The 19,077-nt window shown below is 39.4% G+C and overlaps 1 protein-coding gene across 5 annotated transcripts in view; it reads right to left on the bottom strand.

Annotated features, from left to right (window-relative positions):
• PPP2R5C (protein phosphatase 2 regulatory subunit B'gamma) overlaps positions 1 to 19,077 on the bottom strand; it is a 178,263-nt gene that overhangs the window by 61,561 nt on the left and 97,625 nt on the right. For all 5 annotated transcript variants that reach the window (XR_010600755.1, XR_010600756.1, XM_065593603.1 and 2 more), the window contains 4 exons: positions 10,851 to 10,961; positions 9,974 to 10,066; positions 9,751 to 9,881; positions 5,250 to 5,309 (listed from right to left, as the gene is read on the bottom strand). Coding sequence is in view for 3 of the 5 variants with exons in the window: in XM_065593603.1 (XP_065449675.1) it covers positions 5,250 to 5,309; positions 9,751 to 9,881; positions 9,974 to 10,066; positions 10,851 to 10,961 (395 nt within the window). In the remaining 2 variants the exon portion in view is untranslated. The remainder of the gene's footprint in view (positions 1 to 5,249; positions 5,310 to 9,750; positions 9,882 to 9,973; positions 10,067 to 10,850; positions 10,962 to 19,077) is intronic.

The following is a 19,077-nucleotide window of genomic DNA, read 5'->3' as shown; positions in this document are numbered from 1 at the left end:
CATGCCCGGGGGTAACGACGCACCAACAGAGATCTGCGCTAGGGAGTTGGCTGGCGGGAGGACAATTGGCGTGGGTCATACAGAGACTGACGCCTCACTGTGGGCAATCCGTGCCGCGTCAATGGTGACCGCAAGGGTGGTGCTGGTGACTTGGGCTGTCTGACAGGAGACCTAGGTTACAGAGTCGGGAATCTCAGCCGTGGGGACAGGGAATGCTGTCTTTGCTCTGGGGACCAATGGCGTTTGGCTGCCCTCTGAGGAGGTCTCATGGCTGGCTTACTGGCCTGGGGAGACTTAACTGTATCCAACGTTTTGCGCGGCACCGGGAGGATTCTCTGGTCCCTGGCTGCCAGGAGACCCTCAGACGTTGATAACCCTGCCAAGTGCCTCGTCCCCTACCACTCCCAGGAGTCAAAGGCGGATCCTTAAGGGGGTTGAGTAGTCCAGCATGAGATGAACCCCCTTGAGGATCCGGAGTGGGCGGACAGTCCAAACTGGGTCCTTTGCACAACTCCCCTGGACCTAAGTTCCCTCTAAGCTGTGCGGCCGCACAGCAGGCTATCAAGGGCCGCGCAGGGGAGTCCTCTCTCTCCGCCGCAGCTCCGGGGCAGCCTGCACCCCGGAGCCCTCACCACCAGACAGAGCCCTCATCCCCCCGCATTCCAACCTCCTGCCCCAGCCCTGTAGCCCCTCATCCTGGCCCCAATCTCCTCATCCTGGCCCCATCCCAGAGCTTGCACCCCCAGCCAGAGCCCTCACCCCCCCACACCCTAACCCTTTGCCCCAGCCCTGAGCCCCCTGGCATGCTCGGAACCCCTCAGCCCCACCCCCACTACACATTACCTCCATATTGGCGCACACAACAGAATTCATTCTGCACATGGATGTAAAAAATTAGAAGGAACACTGCCTTTGACCCTTCTTGCATAGTGCCAGGGAGTCTCGTTCCTTCAGGTGCTCTTTGGCACCAGCGAAGGAGAGCGGTGCTGGCTGTGCCCGCCACACCGATGCCGAGGTGCTGGGTGTAGAGTCGGAGTGGGAAGGCTCCGATGCTGGGCGAATCGCAGCCTCCATGAGGAGGGCCCTTAGATGAATCTTGCGCTCTTTTTGAGTTCTAGGACGAAAGTTCTTACAAATGCGACACTTGTCCTTCACATGCGACTCTCCCAAGCACTTTAGGCAGCTGCCATGGGGGGTTGCTAATGGGCATAGGCCTATTACAGGCAGAACAAGGCATAGAACCCAGGGACCATCCCCTGCTGGGACTTTAACTTACTAACTACAGTACTTAACACCACTAACTACTGTAAACAAACTATATACAAAGCTAGCAAGCACTAAATGCTAGAAAAAAACACTATCCACTTGAGAGGCAAGGGGAAGGTGCTCTGACCAACTGTCTCAGATGGTAAGAAGGAATTGAGAGGGTGTAGGGCTGGTGATGTCTCATTTACCGATGCATGAATGTGGCACTCCAGAGGGTGCCACTGCTGACCCTAAAGATACCTCTATGGCAAAAAAAACAAAACAAACAAAACAAAAAAAAAACCACCTCAGATAACTGTGCACGTGGGTGCGCACTCACCAAGAATGGAATCGAAATGAGCAAGCACTCAAAGAAGAAAAACCTGTTACCTAGAGGGAGCTGTATGTCAGCAGCCTCCTCCACAAAAATCTTGTTTAGAGTGGGGAGGAAAGTAGATCATCTGTCATATATGGGAGAATTCACAGTTCAAAAATCTGAATTTAAGTACTGGGTATTTAGATTAAAAAAAAACATTTAATCTAGTTTTCATCCAGCTGAGGAGAATGTGAAATATTTATCTAGTACTTGTATTTAACTTTAGACCTTAATAGTTCTAATAACTGTTCCATACCTTCTAGAGGGAGCAAGCAGGATGACAGAGTAATAACGTGGAAGAGAAGTTTCAACATTGGGGCAGCTTTTCAACAGTAAGGCAGTAATAACTATTCATGCTTTTAATTTTATATACTTATGTTGCATTCCAACGGTACAATTAGTTTTGTGGCAGCCATGTCTAAAAGCATCTCTTTTGGAGCTTCATTTTGAGAACTACCTTAGAGATGTGAAATCATCGGTTTGTGTTTTCTGCTAATACAGTGGAAACAGGTTAATGACCTGATGAATATGCATTTCTTAGGGTTTTTTCAAGAAAGCCAAATTACTGCTCTCTCTTTTGTAACTTGTTGATCAACATTACTTGATTGTAAATAACTTCTGGAATATGTTGAAATACTGTTAACTTTGGAATCCTTTTACTTGTTGAACATTTCAGTAAATAAGATGAATAAATAACTATTCTAGACAAGCCTATGCATAGGTCCAGGCTATTTCAGCTATAATTTCAATGTTTTTCTAGCAAATGTAGATGCACACAATGTAAATTATAAAATTTCACTAATCTGTTTATTTTATTCTAACATTTAAGTATCTGAAAAGTCTTAGGAGTATATCTACCGATGCATATACAGTAACTCCTCACTTAACGTTTTAGTTATGTTCCTGAAAAATGCAACTTTAAGCGAAATGATGTTAAGCAAATCCAATTTTCCCATAAAGAATTAATATAAATGAGGGGGTTAGGTTCCAGGGAATTTTTTTTCCACCAGACAAAAGACTATATTTTATTTATAGTCTCACACACATATACCCACACAATATAAGTTTTAAACAATTTAATACTGGTACACAGTGATGATGATTGTGAAGCTTGGTTGAGGTGGAGGAGTCAGAGGGTGGAATATTTCCCAGAGAATGCCTTACTGCTAAATGATGAACTAACAATTGGCTGAGCCCTCAGGGGTTAACTCTCACACTCTACAAGGCAGCAGGAATGGAGGGAGGGGAGACAGCATCTCAGAAAGAGACAGACACAGAGTGTGTGTGTGTGTTGCACATTTCCCCTTTACGTACACTGCCTTGTTAATTAGATCAGCTTGGTGAGACCAAAGCTGCTGCCAGCTGGAGCCCAACTCCCTCCGTCCTGAGCCCTGTGGTGTATCCCCCCGCTCTATGGAAGATGAGAAAAGCGGGGTGCAGGAGCAGGGGGGAGGGGGACACCCTGAAATTAGCCCCCCTCTTCTTCCTCCCCTACCCCCCCCCCCCCCCCCCGCAGAGCAAGCAGGAGTCTCAGGGAGCAGCTCCAAGGCAGAGGGCAGGAGCAGCACATGGCAGCGGGGGGAGGGACAGCTGCAATTGCTGGGCAGCTGCGGAACAGGGAATTTAGGGGAGCGGGGAGCTGATAGGGGGTCTGCTCTTCCTGCAAGCAGGGGACAAAGCAGGCGGCTGCCAAACGACGTTAGAAGGGAGCATTACACAACTTTAAACGAGCATGTTCCCTAATTGATCAGCAACGTAATAACAAAACAACGTTAACTGGGACGACTTTAAGTGAGGCGTTACTGTAGTATAAAATGTGTGAATCTGTTTAAAACAAGAGTTTGCTAGGTATTTACAGAATTGAAAAAATGCACATCAGTTTTGATTATAAAGACTCTCTTTTCCTTAAAATTGTACAAATTGTAATTTCAAAAGCATTTTAAGATTTTTTTAGATGAAATGCTAACATTTACTGTGAGCTGAGATTAACATAAAATGAGTACTCCAATGATTTGATAATCTATGTTTAACATAGGATCCCTCGAAAGACGATTCTATTGTTGATCAGGAAGGACACACAACTATATGCACAACAGACATGGGATAGATTTAAGAGTCAGGTCCCAACTTCGTTAATTTAACACTGGATGGGGTGCTATGTGCCCACCCTCTGCCCTCACATACCAAGCATTTAACTGGTTCCAGTGTGGGGCTATCGGGCTCCCACCACAGAGCCAATAACTCAGAGTATACCGTCTCAGCCTACCCCTGGGACTGAGCTCATTTCTGAATCCTTGCTCCCTTTCCCTACATGGGGGGGAGGTAGACGCTACCAAGGGGATAGATGCCTCAGTCCACAAAGAATTCAGGTCTCCCCTTCTCCTATAGGCACACGGTCCACTAACAAAATCCAGGGTCTGTTTACCTCTGGGAGCTGGTCCTTCTAGCTTTTATCTGCTCTGGACACTGGACACAAGTTGCAATGAGCTAAACAGTCTTCCTCTTTCCTAATATTAAACTTTCAAATCCTATTGCTTTCAGTCCAAATGAAAGCCGCGAGCCCACCAGAAACTTTTGCCAGAAATATTACTTCCTCATCTCAAAAAGAGGCAACTTGTCAGACTCGCAGCATCATAAAACCATAACTTCTATGTTACAACTAAAGGGAGGAAGGCCAGGGCAGTTAACAGAAGCAAGAAGTTTTTGAAAGCTTGGGAGAATTTAATGGGCAGAGGAACAGGGGACATGCAAGAACTATTCCACTAGCATCATCTCCCCTGCCCCACCTAATGGAAAGGTGGAGGACCTAAAGAGGAGGAGGGGCCAGCCCCCATCTTGCCACTATGTGCTCTTAAATCTTCCTCACTCCTTCTGAATTCTGTTATATTCCCCATTGACTGAAGGGGAGAGGGGAGCATTGGTATGGGAATTAAAGTCTTCCCACTACTCAGTGATGAGTGTAATGCGTAAACTGTGGTAATAAATGCTGTATAAATACCTACAAAAATATTAACTAATAATTGTTTTACATGATACTAACTTTTTAATCCAAACATAGTCAACCTAAATGTCTTATATTAACTATTAGAAAACCAGAGCTGCTGCTTTTTTTTTTTATAATTATTATTAAACTTTACAGTTTCTTCATTTATTTACTTTAAACCTGTCATCCTGGCAACATATTGTGGAACATGAAATAAGAAGCAATCTTACACAGATAATCACAGCTATTAGACATTGATTGGGCCTATTAGGTCATGCAGTCTATTGCCTTGGAGGTGCAAGGTAGTTCTCTACAGTATCTTCTCCAGTAAATCATTCTAGCACTGAGATTTTCCTTTGTGAACAAGCAGATCTTGTGTTTAGGACTTCATTTTGATATTCTGTAATTTAATCTATTATAGCTAAACTTGTCCACATACACTTTAGACCTAAACAATTACACTCTCTCACTGGCGTTTACACCCTTTAAATATTAGTAAATGGTTATCATATTCCCTCCTTAGTTATAACTCTGCCAAACTATACAAAGTTATACATTTCTTCAAAATGTCTCTCTCCAGCCCCTATTCAATTTTTAAATTCTTAATGGTTTGACGAGTTTTATGGTATACAACCAGCAACTTACCTGCCCAATATTTCCAGTAATTCTGCAATGCCATTATGATGTTCTGTTTCATAAATAAACCTAAACAAATGAAATACAGTTTTAGTCAGTCAGTATTGACTATACATAGGCATACAGCCCTATCTCCAAGACATGACTTTGTATCTATCTGATATTTCATGTAGAGTCAGAAAAATGTGAAGTAGAAAATTAGTACTTCAGACAGTGTACCAACCTTTATATTCAGCAGGCTGAAAAACCCATTTTTTAAAATATAATATGTACAAGTCAGGAATATATTTGATTGTTTTGCATAATTAAATCTTTAGAGTTGCTTTTTTGCTGTGCTTACAAAATGATCTATTGATAGCAATAAGTAGCCACTTTGAATGCTTTTATTTTTAAAATTTACACTACTCAAAGGCCCTAGGACTACAAGATACTCGTGTTGTTTTTGCTTCCTTGCAACAACTGTTCTGTAGCTGAACTGCATGCCCTGCACAGCAATGCTATCAATGGCATATCCATCTGTACTGAACTGGCACAGTAAGTTACTGTTCTCTAACCACCTACACTGATGAGAAAAAATGAGCAAACATCCTTGTGCTTTTCCAGTTGTCACATTTTATGCAGGGGTAATGATCAAAAACTGAATGAAGTCAAATTATATTTTAAAATTAAGACAATACTGAGCGTGTAGCATGATGCTATAATTTATTCTCCCATTTGTAAGGCGAACGGGTGTGAGGTGTTCCAATAGTTCCCAGATATCGATCTAAAAGATTTGTTTTGCACTATACATTTGTTTGCAAGATGATCAGTAATAAATAGGACAAGTCAAGCCTTCACATTATGTTTTCTCTTTTGGTGGAAAGGCACAATTCGTTGATTTTTTTTTATGTTTTCCAAAACTATAAAGCTCCACGTTTGTCCAATTTATACTTTAGATAGGTTTTGAAAACACATATCACAGAATTTCATCAATAAAATTTAGAATAGAAAACAGTTTTCCATTTTAAAATGTTTTTATAGAATGGATTCAAAATAGTTTGCTTTGAGTATTATTTTCCCCAGAAAAAGTAACTCTGTTCAGATGAGAACATTTTTTGCTGAAAATGAAGTTGGTAGGAAAATCCTTTTTATTTGATAACATTAATTTCATTTAATTGTTAAACACCAAAACAAAGAAAATATTTAAAAAGTAATAAATACACAAGGAAAAACTTTAAAATCCATATCCCAATATCAGACACATAATTTTAGCTTATGATTCAAGGAAGCAAGAAAAGAAACTCTGCTTAAACCTGGCCTGGGAGTTACACTGAGGACCTGCAGAATCATGCCAAATATGAGCAAAGTAAATGTTTTAGAGAGGTGTACATTACATTAAAAATGTACATGTAACTATCTTTCAGTTAAGCTCAAGGATTAAGAAGTTGAAGGAACTTGTTTCTAAACTTATTTTTCTCCTTAGAATTTTATGCCCAGAAGTACTATACAAAATTTCTATACTGATTTGTTTTTATTGAGATGGATAAAGACTCTAGTTTCCTATGTCCTTGAGAATTCAGTTGGTAGATAAAGAAGGCTTCTTGTTTATACTTTTCTGAGAAGGGTGCTCTGTATACCATAATCTAGATTTCACTACAGCATTCCTTATGTACATTTCAGAACAGAAGCAGAAAAGTGAAAAAAAATTCCATCCATTGTTTCTACAAACTAAAAAAAGGTGAATGGGAAGAATATTTGTCACCCATTCAAAAGACTACTAGAAATGACTAGATTTGAAATCTTGGCTTCCATTACATTAAAACACTGCCAATGCAGAAAAAAAATGGCAGAATAAACCTCCATTAGGATACATTTCAGATATATTGTTTCATGAAATTGTGCATTCCAGCATTAACTTAATCAAAACCCACTACTGGTTAAATAAATTATAAGCAAATTTGCATTCCCTTTCTGTCTTTTCTTGAAATCCTTTTCCCTGAAACAAAACTTAACAGCACTTTGTCTAAGAAAGAGTGGGGTTCAGTGTCCAAGAACCACTGCATGAAGACAGAGCAGGTGAGGCTTACTCACTCTTTTTAGGCAGTTCCTCAGTTCCTTTTTCTAAAGGAACATTTTTCTAGCGATAAGATCCCTCTACACCTGAACTGGCAAAAAGCTTTTGTGCAGTTGACACCATTCTCTTCAAGGGGCCACATGTTCGCTTTTAGGAGGAAAAGTGCACAAGGGGCAAACACATAAGAAATTGTGCTAGATACAAGTAACACTGCTATACAGCATATACATCTACAGAAAAATGAGAAGCATCAAACAAAGTGCATGCCTTCAAAAGCTGAAGTCTGTGGAACCTGTACTGAGACCTTATTGTGCGGCAAACTGCTTACTTGCAAATGGAGTAGTGATTAGTCCATATTTAAGTATATATCAATCATATCCTGTCTAACATGAAGCCCATACATGCCAGCTGTTTGCCCCTACATGCTTGGAAATCCACTTAACACTTTAATATCATGTCACACTGAGGTACTGATATAGGTCAACTGTAAGTTTGGAAATAGTCATGAACTGTGTTTCCTGTGAAAAATTTCAAGGTATGTAAGTTTACCTTTTCCCTTCCCTCCTTAAAATTCCTTCCAAATTTCTAAAGCCTTCTCCAACTTTGCTTTTTGAGAATGTTCTACATGGTACATTACTGCAGTAGCAATTTTATATGGAGCAACTTACTAACAAGCCAGATTTTGCTACCCTTATCTATGAGCAGTGCTTTGCAAGTATCGATTAAAACAGGGTTTCATGGTAGTAAGTTTCTACTCAACAAGAGCAAGGGAGGCAGAAACTGGCTCTATGTTTTTGTGGTGGGTTGCTATTGCTGCACTCAGAACTGCAACCCCACTGAGTATGTCTCCACTGTAATTAAAAAACATGGCTAGCTTGTCCAGCTCACTCAGGCTTGCAGGGCTTGGACTAAGGGGTTGTTTAATTGAGAAGTAGATGTTTGGGCTTGGGCTGGAGCCCAGGCTCTAGGACCCTGAAAGGTGGGAGGGTCCCACAGCTTGGGTTGCAGCCCAAATATCTACACCACAAATGAACAGCCCCTTACCCGAAGCAGCTGGCACAGGCCAGCTGCAGGTTTTTAATTGCAATGTAGACATACTCTGACCTTCTGAATTTACATCTGTGTTTATTGAACTGGGGTGTGTATGTGTACGCACGCGCAAAGTTTGGCCAATGTAACAATAACTATTAGAGGGGATCACTATCCATTTACTCTAGTGGTTACTGCCACAGACAATACAAAAACTCTATCAAAATGTTTGTAAGTGTTCAGGGAGTCATTATTTTTATTCTAAGCCAAATATGCTGGAGGCAAAAATCCAAATAAGCAATGTGTTCTGTTTCCTAAAAATACTCTCTGGATTCCAGAGAAACAGAAACATTATTGAAAACAATACTGATATAATACTTAGCTGACAAGGTCTCTTTTATTTAATTGAAATCTAGCATACAAACGGCTCACTATAATGGACTCAATTTTTAGTAGTATATTTTAGGTTATTCCTCAATCATTTCCTTAAGCTTGTGAATTTATAAACATTATTGATTTGGTTATCTAAAGTGAAGATAGGAAGGAAACTCAGGTAACAGTGCAATAATGCAAATAGGCATAATATCAGTTAAAGAGTAATTGTGTACCTACAACACACACTAGGGCAGAACATTTCAAAATAGCTCAGCCTCAATTCACCAACCTTCCAACTGGAGTGGAGTTTGTGCCAATCGGGAAGTCTGAGAACTTAAAACTATCCAGTTATGAATACTGGATATACGATTCTATATTCAAAAGAAAATTAATAACCCTGATTCACAACCAAAGTGGCAGAAGCAAAGACATTACTATTATTATTTCTTGCAATAGCAAATACACTTTCGGCAACAGTACCACTGCGGTGCTTTGACACCGATTATCAGGACTACCCCTAATTGGATATCTTTTCCTTATGCACCTCAAATTGTACTTGCTTCCCTCAGAAATGGAACTTGCCCTTTGAAGTGAGTTCCTGCACATGTATTTTCTTCACTTGTGTTGCCATATCTGTCCCCAGGATGGAGATTATATATGTTATGAAAAACAAACAAATGTATCTACGTTCTATGATATTATAAATAAATAATTATAACGACAACAACAATATGCACTGCACTCGGTAACATGGCGCTATCATTCAAACAACTCATCCCTGATAAAGCACTATATAAAAAGTCAAGTTGACACAAAACTGATGTAAATGCAGAATCTCAAATGTACCCAAACTGCAGCTATAACATTTATCACAAGCTATACTTCCCCTGATTTGGATCCCACTGAGAATTGCTTAATTAAACAGATGCCAATATTATTAGGCACAAACATGTTTACACAAAATGAAATAACTAAGATTTTGCTAATAAGAGACCAAAAAGTCTAAATCACCGTGTCTAATCATATGTATCAAAATAAAGAGCTGTGACATACCTATAAAATATATTATTAATTTGTTTCCTGATGTAAGCTCTTAGGCCTAAGAATTTCCCATATATTCTGTGAAGAGTAGTTTTAAGAAAATCTCTTTCCCGAGGATCTTCACTGTCAAAGAGTTCTAAAAGCTGTGAAAAAGAAAAATACATTTTACTCAAATTTAATGCATTTTAAATCAATTTGGATTTAAAGGTTGAAGATATATTAATTTTTACCTCACCTGCAATACAAACTTCTGATCAATATATTTCTTAGCTACATTAGGTTGGAAATCTGGAGATTCTAAAAATCTTAAGAAAAATTCATAAACAAGCTGAAAAAAATCCACAAAGAAAAAACATTAGTTTTTTGATACAATATTATATTTTTGTAAGCAGTACAATTACAACTCAATTCTGACACTGTTCAAAAAGAAGCTTCCTAGTTCAAGATAGTATTATACATTGTTTTTATATCATTTCACAACAAAAGTAATACTACAATTTGGTGGGGGGATTGTATGTCATCAGGTGCTGTATTTTCTAACAGTGCTATGTTCTTTAAACTGCAGAGAATTCCCAAATACTACATTCCTGAATTAATTTTACTTCATACCAATAGATACTGATCTAACATCCATGGTGTTCAGTAATGCATATTTTGAAAAATCTTTTACTTTTACTTTGCGCTCATATTTTTCAAACATCTAAAGCTAGAACCTTGCCATAGATAAATAATAAAAACAAAACATGAATAGTAAAAATAATCAACTAAAGCTCACTTTAATCTTTACTATTTAATTTAAAAATCATATTATGTTTGTACTGAAACAAGCAACAAACTTTTGACCTCTAAAAACACAAAGATTGATTTTCAACATAATTTTCTTTTCAGTTTACGCATTAATATCTTTTGAAAGATTAAAACTAATAATTTCAAATGACACAATGTAATTTCAAAGACTGTCCAGCTCTTAATATTAACAAATCTATTTTTGACTGCAAAAGATCATTTACACTAGTGTGTTTAACACACAGTAGGAAGACACATTGTGTAATACTATTTTGCAATAATTTAGTTACTATTTAGTCAAACGAAATGAGGAGATTGCTAATTACCTGTAGGTGAGGCCAGGCAGCTTCTAGAGTTGGTTCATCTTCCTCTGGATCAAATTCTGCCCCCGTTGGATTAGAAGATGGTGGTAATGTTCGAAACATGTTAACTGCAAACTAAAATCACATGTATCTTTAAGAACTCTGAAACAATGGAATTATTTAAAGATGCTTACTGAGATGAGGATTCTTTATAAAACAAGTATTTTAATTAATACCACAAAAGTTTATCATTTAAAAACTGGTACAGTATTTAACTCAACTAATGTTTAACAAAAATGATTAGCTAGTCAATTAAAACTTTCTTCTCTGTAGATTATAACGCACAGAACATTTTCAAGTCATGTTTCAAGTCTAAACATGCAGAGAGAACCCTGTTACTACAGATATATTTGGGAGCTAATGATGTTAGAGAACGTTTTACAGAGAAAGTGTTTCCAAAGAACTATAGAAGTGGAAGCTAGAACAATGGAGATTAAATAAATGTTCACTCATATATGCCCTGTTCCAAGAAAATGTCCCCAAATGTTATGACAGAAAACTACCATATTATGATTTTAAAAACTGTTTACATATCTATAAATTCAAATATCCATTTATCACAATTCATTACATTCTGTCACCTTCCTGTTTACTATCAATCACTGGCAAATATTCTAAAAAAATATTCTTGCCCTGAACATTCACTCCAAAATTAGTGTGTGGTCCCAAGCCACGTCCCTTATTTTAAAAAGATTAGAAAGACATGAGATTCTGAATTGGTCTTGCAAATTCTAGCCTAAAATTTAACCTCCCCCCCTCCAGCTAGATTAATAAGAATCTTAACTCAAACTCATTGTACAATTGTATGCAAAGGGGGGGTGGGGAGGAGAGGAATGGAAAGTGGATCAAAAGAGGATTGCCTCCACTGGTTATTGTTCCTTTATAAAGCAGGGGCCCCTTGTTGAACAGCCAATTCCAGCACTTGAAAGAAGCGACAGTATTAACCAATGTGGTCTCCCAATGGACTACCATTGGTCAGTGGCCACTGTGGCCTCCCCAGGAGTGAAACTCATCCCATCCCATCCTACCCTGCAATATGGGCTAATAGTAAATGGTGAACCCTCCCTCCCTTTTTGTTTCAGGTAGGAGAGCTCACTAACCCTAACCCTAACCCTAACTGGAGCCTAGACTGTCCCCGTAGCAACTACTTCCATAGTCCAAAGCAACAGAGGGTCCTGTGGCACCTTTAAGACTAACAGAAGTATTGGAGCATAAGCTTTCGTGGGTGAATGCCCACTTCATCAGACGCCCACTTGCGTCAGATTCAGACTAACACGGCTACCCCTCTGATACTTGATTCCATAGTCCAACACACCATCTAAATTATGCCCTCACAAACCATATTGTTGCAAGTGAACTCTGTAGAAAGGTAAGAAAAATTATACTAATTAAGTCTATCTTAATTACCAATAATGGAGAAAAGGCAGAAGTCACAAACTATTGAATAAATATTTCTGTTCCGTATCTGGGGTGAAAAGATGATGTAGTTATAGCATATTATGATAACACTCCTTCCATTCTAACTAGTATCTCAGGAGAAGTTAAACAGAAGTTACTAAAGTTAGACATTTTTAAATCAGCAGGTCCAGATAACAAGCATCCAATAGTTTTAAAAGAGCGGGCTGAGGAGATCACTGGACAGTTAATGTTGATTTTCAGCGAATCCTGGAACCTGTCTGGTCTTCCAAAAGACTGGAAGGAAAGCTAATGTTGTGCCAATATTAAAAAAGGGTAAATGGGATGACCTGGAAATTACAGGCCAATCAATCTCACACTGATCCAGAGCAAGATAATGAAGTGGCTAATAAAAGACTTTATTAATAAAGAATTAAAGGAGGGTAATATAATTAACGACAATCAACGTGGGTTTATGGAAAATAGAGCCTGTCAAACTAACTTGATATGGGTTTGTTTTTTTATGAGATTACAAGTTTGGTTGATAAAGATAATAGTGTTGATGTAACATACTTGGCACTTCTATAAGGCATTTGACTAGGTACCACATGACATATTGATTAAAGAGATAAAATTAACATGGCACACATTAAATGGATTAAAAAATGGCTGATAGCTCTCAAAATGTAATTGTAAATCATCATCAAAATGGTGTCTCTTTAGTGGGGTCCCACAGGGATCAGTTCTTGACCCTAGACCAGGGGTAGGCAACCTATGGCACGCGTGCCAAAGGCGGCACGCGAGCTGATTTTCAGTGGCACTCACACTGCCTGGGTCCTGGCCACCGGTCCTGGGGGCTCTGCATTTTAATTTAATTTTAAATGACGCTTCTTAAACATGTTAAAAACCTTATTTACTTTACATACAATAGTTTAGTTATATATTATAGATTTATAGAAAGAGACCTTCTAAAAACGTTTGAAGTATTACTGGCACGCGAAACCTTAAATTAGAGTGAATAAATGAAGACTCGGCACACCACTTCTGAAAGGTTGCCGACCCCCTGCCCTAGACTATAACATTTTTATTAGTGACCTGGAAGAAAAAAAAAATCATCACTGATAAAGTTTGCAGATGACAAAAATTGAGGGAGTGTTAAACAAAGAAGGGGACAGGTCACTGATACTGCGTGATCTGGATCACGTGATAAGCTGGGTGCAAGCAAACAATATGCATTTTAATAAGGCTAAATGTAAATGAATACATCTAGAAAGAAAGAACGTAGGCCATACTTACAGGATGGGGGACTCGATCGTGTGAAGCAGTGACTCTGAAAAAGATTTAGGGGTCATGGTGGATAATCAGCTGAACATGAACTCCCAGTGTGATGCTGTGACCAAGAGGGCTAATGAAATCCTTGAATGCATAAACAGGGGAACCTCAAGTAGAAATAGAGAGGTTTATTTTACCTCCATATTTGACACTAGTGTGACCACTTCTGGAATACTGTGTCCAGTTCTGAAGGATGTTGATAAATTGGAGAAGGTTCAGAGAAAAGCCACAAGAATGATAAAAGAATTACAAAACCTGCCTTATTGTGACAGACTCAAGGAGCTCAATCTATTTACCTTAACAAAGATAAGGTTAAGGAGTGACTTGATAATAGTCTATAAGTACCTACACCTGGGGAACAAATATTTAATAATGGGCTTTTCAATCTAGCAAAGAAAGGTGTAACCGCTGGATGATCCAACAGCTAGAAGTTGAAGCTAGACAAATTCAAACTGGAAATCAGGCGTACATTTTTAACAGTGAGTATTTAACCATTTGAACAACCTACTATGGGTTGTGGTGGATTCTCCATAACTGTCAATTTTTAAATCAAGATTGGCTGTTTTTCTAAAAGATATGGGCTAGCAATTATTTTGGGGGAAGTTCTATTGGTAGTGTTATACAGAAGGTCAGATTAGAGTATCACAATGGTCCCTTTTGGCTTTGGAACCTATCAATCTATGAACCCTGGCATAGGAGAAACCTGCACTCCATTCCAAACACAAAATTCCTTTTCTAAGTGCAGAAGTATTACCTTATAATACTGCTGTTAAAGTTCAACTGCCACCAACTGCTCATTAAGATTTGGGATCTAGGACTAGACTAGAAGAGTCGTCAGCTTTCCTCTAAATGCTTCCATAAAGAGGTTCTCCTTTCCAGATTAAGGCCAAGATGGAGTGAGAAGAAGAAAACTGCCAAGGGTGGTGGGGGGGAGGGGACTAATTAAAAGAAAGTGATTTCCCACAGGAAAAAATTCCTTCCAAAAGGCTTTCTTGCAAAGAGCAGAAGAGGAAACATCTGCTTTCTTGGAAATGGACTGTAGAATATATATTTGGTTCAGCAAACATGCCAGCAGGAGGAGCTTTCAATACCAGTTAACCAGAAACTGCCTCCATTCCACAAATATCTACAAGTAATGTCGTGTGTTCAAAGTACTGCACCCAATGCAAGACAACAACGTCCCAGCTCCTTCACAGACACACAGCAAGTAAGTGTATAATACACATAAGCTTAGTTTTTCCTTACAAGCTCAAGTTTGAAGTTAGTCACTTGGTTATATATAAAGCAGCTATTCAAACATAAAATTTACTTCATTCTCTTCAATATCAAGCCTACAGAATCAATTCTTTGTGCAAGTGTTAGTCTCTTTATTTTTTTCAAATTCTATATTAATCACTAATCACAGATAACATCCACACAGACATTCTATTTCTTTCTTCCTCAAATTTAATTATATTTTTAATAGTACCATAAAAAAAATTGGTTTGTACTCCTCACTTCTTTACAATGCAAATTTTTTTATTACATTAAAAATGTTTTATATGTTTTTTACATCCAAAATACAAGTCCTATATAGACTGGAAGACAGATGACTACTGAGTTACTGCAAATGTAATATCACATAAGAAAGTGAAAGGATAGAAAGGGATTTTTATTTAAGCTATTTAAAACTTTTTGTTTATGTTAATACTTGTTTAACTTAACCGATTAACAATTTGGATAAAAAAAAAGCCTTTGTTAAAGATTCAACATCCTTATTCCTTCATTTAAGGAGACAAAGCTCAAAATAAACAGAAATGGTCCTTCACTAAAATCAGGGAAGACTATACTTGAAATTCCTGGAATCTCTAACGTTAAAAAACCAATAAGGAAAATTTTTGAAAAACTTCCCTCTTTATACAAAAAATTAAGCTTTCCTTTCTCTTTTTAAATCCTTCAGAGATCACCTAGGTGATGGTATTGTATCCGAAGTTGATGACTTTTCTTGGGTGGAGGTTCAGGCATATAAGGTACTCTACTCGGCTAAGACGTATCTCGCCGTTTAGACAGCTATTTATACCCATTCTAGCTAAGCATCCAGTGTCTGTGCTCTGGCTGTAATAGTGGACATAGCCCTAGTAGCTCAAACAGCAGATGCGGGAACGCCCACCCACACAGTGTAGGTTCCCCCTCACTCCATATATTGGAGATTAAAAGTTATAAAGTCATATATATTCATACGTATTCAAGTACATGATACCAGCAGCAGTTAAACTCTTTTAGCGCCTAATAAAGACATTTAGCTGTAAAGCAACTAATCCAATTTCTATATGCCATATATACTCAATTATAAGCCGGTTCATTTATAAGCCGGCCCCCCCAAGATGGATGAGTAAAAATGGAACATTTTTATGACCTGTCCATAAGCCGACCCTATAATTCAGGGGTCAGCAAACTTTGGCTCCCGGGCCATGAGGATAAGCCGCTGGCGGGCCGAGATGGTTTGTTTATCTCGAGCGTCCGCAGGCACGGAGGTAAACCTAAGTAAACCAAGTGTCCTGGGGCGCCAGCTGCTTACCCTGACATGCCAGGACAGCAACCAGTGGGGAATTTTTTTTGTGGGGGGGGGGGGAACTGGGGGTCAGGAGAGTAACCCCTGTGACCACCCTCCACATGACCTCACCCCTAGCCCGGGACCCCCACGCTCTCCCCATCCCATCCCTTCCCACCTTATCTGGGGGAGGATGCCTCTGGCCTGGCTGGAGCTGGGCAGCGCGGCCGCAGCCTGCTCCGGCGGGCGGGGCCAATCGGCACGGCTGAGCCTGCCAGCCCCGGAGCTGCAGCTGCTTTGGAGGCTGGGGGGAGAGCAGCATGGCCAGAAGTGGAGAGACTCTGGCCCCGCCTCTTCCCTTCTGGCTGTGCTGCCTCTTCTTGCTCCCTCTGTTTGGGGGAGGGGCTGTGTCCCACCTCTCCCTCTCTATACCTGTTCATAAGCCAACCCCCTTCTCTGGTGCTTCCCTTTTTTACTAAAAAAAAATTGGCTTATGAACAAGTATATATGGTATTTTATTTAAAGGAGACACGTTTTTAGTGGAAATATCTACATGTTCATTAACATTAGCATTATTCTTACCTTCTTTCATCTGTGAAGCATGAAGGAATTAACTAGGGCTGTTGATTAATCGCAATTAACTCAAGTGATTAAATCAAAACAATTAATCTCAATTAAAAAAAATAATCACAATCACACTTTTAAGTGCACTGTTAAACATTAGAATACCAATTGAAATTTATTAACTATTTTGGGATGTTTTTCTACATTTTCAAATATATTGATTTCTATTACAACACAATACAAAGACAGGCCCAACAAAGAAAATAACAGAACACCACTAGCTGTCACCTTCAGCCCCCAACTAAAACCTCTCCAGCGCATCATCAGAGATCTACAACCTATCCTGAAAGATGATCCTTTACTCTCACAGATCTTGGGAGACAGACCTGTCCTCGCTTACAGACAACCCCCCAACCTAAAGCAAATACTCACCAGCAACCACACATCACTGAACAAAACCACTAACCCAGGAACCTATCCTTGTAACAAACCCCGATGTCAACTCTGTCCACATATCTATTCCAGTGACATCATCATAGGACCTAATCACATCAGCCATACCATCAGGGGCTCGTTCACCTGCACATCTACCAATGTGATATATGCCATCATGTGCCAGCAATGCCCCTCTGCCATGTACATTGGCCAAACCGGACAGTCTCTACGCAAAAGAATTAATGGACACAAATCTGACATCAGGAATCAAAATACTCAAAAACCAGTGGGAGAACACTTTAACCTGTCTGGTCATTCAGTGACAGACCTGCGGGTGGCTATATTACAACAGAAAAACTTCAAAAACAGACTCCAACGAGAAACTGCTGAGCTAGAATTGATATGCAAACTAGACACAATCAACTCCGGTTTAAATAAGGACTGGGAATGGTTGAGCCATTACAAACATTAAATCTATCTCCCCTTGTAAGTATTCTCACACTTGTTATCTAACTGTCTGTCTGTACTCGGCTAGCTTGATTATCACTTCAAAAGTTTTTTTTCTCTTAACTAATTGGCCTCTCAGAGGTGGTAAGACAACTCCCACCTGTTTATGCTCTCTGTATGTGTGTATATATATCTCCTCAATATATGTTCCATTCTATATGCATCCGAAGAAGTGGGCTGTAGTCCACGAAAGCTTATGCTCTAATAAATTTGTTAGTCTCTAAGGTGCCACAAGTCCTCCTGTTCTTCTTTTTGCGGATACAGACTAACACGGCTGCTACTCTGAAACAATACAAAGTGTACATTGCTCATTTTATATTATTTTTATTACAAATTTTTTCACTGTAAAAATGATAAACAAAAGAAATAGTATTTTTCAATTCACCTCATACAAGTACCATAATGCAATCTCTTTGTTGTGAAATTGCAATTTACAAATGTAGGGTTTTTTTATTACACAACTGCACTCAAAAACCAATGTAAAACTTTAGAGCCTACAAGTCCACTCAATCCTACTACTTATTCAGCCAATCGCTAAGACAATCAAATTTGTTTATATTTACGAGAGATAATGCTGCCCGCTTCTTATTTACGTTCTCTGAAAGTGAGAAAAGGAGTTCGCATGGCACTGTTATAGCTGGCATTGCAAGACATTTACGTGACAGATATGCTAAACATTTGTATACCCCTTCATGCTTCGGCCACCATCCCAGAGGACGTTTCCATGCCGATGACGCTTGTTAAAAAAATAACGAGTTAATTAAATTTTGACTGAACTCCTTGAGGAAGAATAGTATGTCTCTTGCTCTGTTTTACCTGCATTCTGTCACATCTTTCGTATTATAGCCGTCTCAGATGATGACCCAGTACACGTTGTTCATGTTAAGAACACTTTCACTGCAGGATCTGATAAAACGCAAGGAAGGTACCAATGTGAGATTTCTAAAGATAGCTACAGCACTTGACCAAGGTTTAAGAATCTGAAGTGCCTTCCAAAATCTGAGAGGGGTGAGGTGTGAAGCATGCTTTCTGAGTCTTAAAAGATACACTCTGATGCGGAAACTACAGAACCCGAACCATCAAAAAAGAAAATTAACCTTCTACTGGTGGCATCTGACTCAGATGATGAAAGTGAACATGTGTCGGTCTGTGCTGCTTTGGATCGTTATCAAGCAGAACCCATCATCACCATGGATATATGTCCTCTGGAATGGTGGTTGAAGATGAAGTGACATATGAATCTTTAAGAACATAAGAACGGCCATACTGGGTCAGACCAAAGGTCCATCTAGCCCAGTATCCTGTCTGCCGACAGTGGCCAATGCCAGGTGCCCCAGAGGGAGTGGACCTAACAGGTAATGATCAAGTGATCTCTCTCCTGCCATCCATCTCCATCCTCTGACAAACAGAGGCTAGGGACACCATTCC

This window comes from Chrysemys picta, chromosome 4, assembly GCF_011386835.1.
Source record: "Chrysemys picta bellii isolate R12L10 chromosome 4, ASM1138683v2, whole genome shotgun sequence".
Taxonomy (NCBI): Eukaryota; Metazoa; Chordata; order Testudines; family Emydidae; genus Chrysemys; species Chrysemys picta.
Note: the sequence above shows the minus strand (reverse complement) of the source record. Positions and strands in the feature narration are given on the sequence as shown.